General features: G+C 44.7%; 1 protein-coding gene across 2 annotated transcripts; it reads left to right on the top strand.

The window, feature by feature from the left end:
• Positions 1–455: 455 nt before the first annotated feature.
• Positions 456–3,919, top strand: LOC147342050 (mammaglobin-A-like). 2 transcript variants are annotated; one of them, XM_086385223.1, is made up of 3 exons: positions 456–611; positions 2,437–2,623; positions 3,728–3,919. In XM_086385223.1, exons 1-3 carry the CDS (start codon positions 557–559, stop codon positions 3,807–3,809), a joined length of 324 nt encoding a protein of 107 aa, XP_086241349.1. In that variant the 5' UTR covers positions 456–556; the 3' UTR covers positions 3,810–3,919. The 2 variants fall into 2 exon arrangements, with proteins under 2 accessions (XP_086241349.1, XP_086241350.1); XM_086385224.1 differs by having other exon boundaries at positions 2,437–2,627.
• Positions 3,920–5,803: the final 1,884 nt, after the last annotated feature.

Here is a 5,803-nt window from a genome sequence, read left to right as displayed (position 1 = left end):
AAGGACTGATGCTGAAGCTGTAAGTCCAATACTTTGGCCACCTGATGTGAAGAACTGACTCATTTATAAAGACCTTGATGCTGGGAAAGATTGAAGGTGAGAGGAGAAGGGAATGACAGAGGATGAGATGGTTGGATAGCATCACTGACTCGATGGACATGAGTTTGAGTAAACTCTGGGAGTTGGTGATAGACAGGGAGGCCTGGCATGCTGCAGTCCATGGGGTCGCAAAGAGTTGGACATGGCTGAGTGGCTGAACTGAACTGAACTGAATGTCATATATCTTGATGGCAGTTCTGAAATTGTTTGGGGTCCCAAAGACTCTGTCTCCTCAGTTTTCTACCAACAGAAAAATAGGCTGTCTGGGTTCTTGTTGGTTCTTGCTGTTGTTTCCTGGTCCAATGCCAGGTTTATCCTGTGACTCATTTCCTCATTTGTGGGAAGGATTAGCGTGGTGACCTGGAGAATAAAAGGAGGCGTTCTGGGCACTCACCTCTAAAGTGAGTTCCTTCTGCTCTGACATTAGACTGACTTGTCAGCAGCAGCTGCCTCCAACATGAAGCTGGTGACGGTCCTCATGCTGGTCGCCCTCCCCCTGTACTGCTATGCAGGTGAGTACTGATGGGCGCACAGATGTGGGGCTAAGGTTGCTGTCTGGTTCCCTGTGCAAGAGCTCCCAACCCCCAAGCACCAGTACAGGCCTGCCCACCAGAGACCTAAGCATCATCACTCATTCCAGAACATCTGAAAGAAGCCCTTTGTGAGCTTTGCCTCTGCCCTGGGGCTGCACGTAGTGTCTGACGACATTCAGGGTGTCCCACCATCATCACAGGTGCCATGGGATGAGGCTAGGGACTGACTACTAGAATTAGGCATTTCAGCAGGGCAAGGGGAAGAGATGCTCTGATGATTCTTGATTTTATACCAGATGGGTTTCCTGAAAGAGGCACTCTTGGAGTCTCCTTAAATATGAAAAGAAACAGGAAATCTGCCAGGAGGTAAAGTTCAGGCTGCGGTGGGTGACCCAGGGTCCTGCACCCAGTTGGGGAGTCCCAACTCTTCACAAGTTTTCACAGTTGATTTGAGCCCTTCTGGAATGCCTTTCCTCCCAGTCCCTCCCTGCTCAATGTTGACTGAAGAGGGGAGTTCACACCTCCTTGGAGGTCTCCTTCCCGAGTGAAGATCCAGTTCGAGAATAATGCCCTGGCGGCTAGTCTAGTCATCGGTAATAAGTCACAGACATAGTTTACTTTATTCAACTTACAAAGCTCTTTTGTTCTTCTTTCATTTCTGTTTATTTATTCTTAGTTGTACTAGGTCTTCATTACTTTGCCCAGGCTCTCTCTAGTTGTGGCGAGTGGGGGCAACCCTTCACTGGGGTGCGAGGGCCTCTCATTGCGATGGCTTCTCTTGTTGCAAAGCAAGGGCTGTAGAGCGTGGGCACAGCAGCTGTAGCACACAGGGTTAGCTGCCCTAAGGCATGTGGAATCTTCCCCAACCAGGGATCGAATTCACGTCCCCCACATTGGCAGGCAGATTCTTATGCGCTGTGCCACCAAAGAAGTCCTACAGAGCTCTTTTAAAAATCCTCACCTCATTTGTTCCTCAAGTACTTGCAGATGTGTTCAAGGTGACAGGCTCAAGGTCAACTAAATAAAAAATTACAGACCCAAGAATAAAAACCAGTTCTATCTAATCCAGTTCCAGAACTCTTTCTCCTACCCAACTGAAATCACCACAACAGATCACTTCACAAACAAGAATTTCATTTGTACATTATTTTGTTTGTTTGTTTCAGAAAATCATTAGCATCAACAGAGCTAATGGACAATATTCTAGAAGCAGTATATGTACAATCCTGGGAAATTTTACTTGTTACTTGGAATGATAATGGTGAAACATCATATGACTCTGAACAAAGAAAGACCAGATAAAGTTTAATATGTTGCCCTGAGTCAGAGCGTCTCACTTCCTCAACACCCTCCTTAGTCAAGGTTACATAAGGTTTGGCTTCTAGAGGCTAGCAAGAGGAAGCACAGATGTTTTAGGTCTTAGAGAAATCCCAGATCCCAAGTTTACTCTTGTAGAATAGAGAACTGAAGACCATTTGCCATAATCTTTATGAATAGACATCTCTGCTGCTGCTGCTGCTGAGTCGCTTCAGTCATGTCCGACTCTGCGCGACCCCATAGACGGCGACCCACAAGGCTCCTCCGTCCCTGGGATTCTCCAGGCAAGAACACTGGAGTGGGTTGCCATTTCCTTCTTCAATGCATGAAAGTGAAAAGTGAAAGTGAAGTCACTCAGTTGTGTCCAACTCAGAGACCCCATGGACTGCAGCCCACCAGGCTCCTAAATGACAACCACCATGGTTCTGCCCTCCAAAGATGTTCATGCATCCATAATGGAGCCCATGTTTGCCTTCTTTCTTCCCAGGTTCTTCTGGCTGCTCCCTTCTTGACAATGTGATTGAAAAATCAGTTGATCCCACTGTGTCCAAGGATGAATATAGAGTATATCTTAAAGATTTCGTACAGACTGACGTTGAGAAAAAGGCTGCAGATGAATTAAAGCAATGTTTTCTCCAGCAGTCAAATGAAACTCTGGCCAATTTCAAACAGATGTTGGTAATTTCAGCTTCTTCTGATGTGCTTTTACAACCAAGGGACAGGGACAAATAGACTCTACATTTGTTATTCATTACACTAAAGCGAGTGATGAATGTGTTTCATTTCCATTTATTTCATTGTGTGGTGAGTCTGATGACTTTGACATCAAGAAAGATGTCCAAGGCTACAGTGCTGAAGTCTTCAGTGAATAATAAATTTAAAAGACAGAAGAGGGAAAAGCAAAGGGTCTACCTAAACCACATTTCCCCAGTAGGCACAGAGGCAGACACACACACACACATTATGATCAGTGAAATAAACCAGTCACAAAAAGACAAAGGTAGCTCAACTCTTATACCAGGTTTCAGGAGTAGCCAATCTCATAGAAACACAGGGTGGAATAGTGGTTTTCAGAAGTCGGATATTGAGGGGAAATGGGGGTTATTTAACAGGTATATAGTTTCATTTTTGTAACCTGAAGACAGTCTGGAGATTGGTTGTACTGACTGCAGAGTGAATATAGTGTTAGGTATATTTGAAATGGTGAAAATGGTAAATAGAATCATTTACTATGTAATTTAAATTACATCATTTACTATGATCCTTATAATGAAGGATGCTAGGCTTTTTTTCTTGAAAAGCCTAACTCAGATGGATCTTTCTGAGTCACAGCCTCAAGATTTTACAGACTACAAAGTCAAAGATGAAGGTCCCGGCTATTTTCTACATTTCTGACAGAAAGTCTGCACAGGAATTCAAAAATTCCTTGGGTCCTTGTATTGGTGCTGAGATTGTCACGATTCTATGGAAAACTGATAATATACGTAGCATCGTTATAGATAAGTTATTAGAGCAAGAAATGTGCAGAAAAGAACTTACTCAAGGGACCTCTGGTGGGGAAAAGATCTGGAAGCACCAGCACTTCTTTGGCATTGATAAATGTCTCCTGAATGATAAGATAAATGGGATCATTCTGATTTAACTTCCAGGACTAATTCTCTTGAATGTCAGATGTGTGTGAACGCATTCAAGATAACAATTAGAAGAAATGTTTATTGTGTAAGATTTTATTTTGCAAGAGGGAGCTGAAAATCTAAGTGATTTTTTTTGTTTTTCAGCAAATCATATACGACAGTAAATACTGTAAATAATTCTAACTTTCTGCAAGACCTTTGGCTCAGAAATGTCAACTGGCGATGAGTATATACCACAAGCTGTCTGTCTTTTTTGTCTTTTAATCTACACACTGCAAGACAATTGTTGAAACCTCAAATACATTTTCATTTCAATAAAATATCTGCATATCTAAAGTTCTTTTTTGTTATCTGATTCAAATAGAGACTTTAGAGAGCTTCACATATAACACACACACAGAATTATTCATTAAATAACTCATGGGTGAAGGATGGAGGTATCTGAAAGGCACTTTGTCTCTTACCGTTTCTAGTCCAACATTAATTGTCTCTCTGGAAAAGCGGTTTTCCTCCCCTCCTCTTTCCCATCTCCCCAGGAACTAGAGGGGAGTTTCCAGTGGTTGGGTCATACCCAAGTTCCCTGACCTGCTTCAGTCTTCATCTTCATTCTGAACCCTGCTGGCCATGGGAGGCAGCTTTCTCAGCTCTCTCTGTCTCTTCCCCAAGTGTGCAGGGCTGGGAACAGAGCCATTGAGAGAGGTAACTCAGGCAAAGCCAGGGTGAATCCTGTCTTGATTTTAAAATCTGATATATGGCACTAATCTTAACTTTTAACATTAGTTCACAAAAATATTGTTTACCCTAATTCCTGAGATTTGAGTGAGTTTAAGTCGCTTAGTCCTGACCGACTCTTTGCAACCCCATGGACTGTAGCCCGCGAGACTCCTCTGTCCGTGGAATCCTCCAGACGAGAATACTAGAGTGAGTAGCCACTCCGTTCTCCAGGGGAATCTTCCCGACCCAGGGGTCCAACCCGAGTCTCCTGCATTACAAGGAGATTCTTCACTGTCTGAGCCACCAGATGGTTGATGCCCCCTAATAGAACTGTAGGACTGTCCCCACATGTGTCCCTTGAATGGCAGCGTAACTCATCCCCTCATTCACACAAGGACCTACGAAGTCAGGAAGATCAGGGGGAAATGTGCACTATGTTGGAACAAAGCAAAACAAGAAATTTTAAAATCGCACCTTAGCTCCCTTTACTTCTACCAGTCCCCACAACCCTCTCACCAAAGATAAGTTACTGCCCTTCTGCTCACACCTCCCAGAGTCCCTTTTCCTTCTGGGGCCATCCCTTCTACCAGGAAGACCTCTGGCCCTTTCTTGGGATGATTCAGCTCCCCGAAATTCTGACTCTTCCCTCCTATATAATGTGTACAGGAAAGAGGCACGAGGGAGGTCCTACGATGGGGAGCCATTCTCTGGTCAGACCAGTCTCAGCTTTGAAGGGGGGTGGTCTTAGGATTGCAAGTAAGGGCAGCTCCCGGCTGCAAGCAAGCCTCTCCCCAGCCTCAGTCTCAGCACTCGGACAGCTTTGGCCTCCATCTGCCCCAGGACATCGGAGAGCTGTCCCAGTGGAGTGAAGATTCCCGTTCAACACAGTCACGCATTTGCCAGGCACACCACCCGGCTGAGGATATAACCAAAGAATGTCTGCTGGAGGGGCTGATGCCTGCAAAGCCATGCAGAGCCCAAGAGGATGACGGAGGACTTTGCTGACAACACCAGCAACTGCCAGACATCCAGCAGATGGGAGTGTTGGAAGAAACACCAAAGATTGGAGCAAACGGAAGCAGCTTTCTGGAATGTCCATGTCAGCAGGTCACTCAACCGACTTTGGCCACAGCAGAAGACACAGTGTACTTTCTGACCACCATGGAATCACACTGAAAACCGAGAACAGAATGATCATAGGAAAACCTCTAATCACTTGGCTAAAAGAGACACACAAACATACACACTCCTTTAAAAACCAATGAATCATCAAATACTTCCTAAATATTTTTTTTAAGTGTCTGTCCCCAGGACTGACCTGTCACCCTATGGTGGAAAAGGGTGGTCTTGTGCAAACTGCAGGCTTCATTACCTAACATGTAGCATCAGCACTAAGGGGATAAGGAACGGGGAGCAGATGGTAGGTACACAAGAGCTAAATTCCTGCGGAAAATGCACTGCTAACAAACTCTGGTGGAAACAGGAATCCTAGAGACCAGTGAGGAG

This window comes from Bos grunniens, chromosome 29 (assembly GCF_055505025.1).
Source record: "Bos grunniens cultivar Pamir isolate PY7600 chromosome 29, Bosgru_T2T1.0, whole genome shotgun sequence".
Classification (NCBI taxonomy): Eukaryota; Metazoa; Chordata; class Mammalia; order Artiodactyla; family Bovidae; genus Bos; species Bos grunniens.
This window is presented reverse-complemented; position numbering and strand designations above follow the sequence as displayed.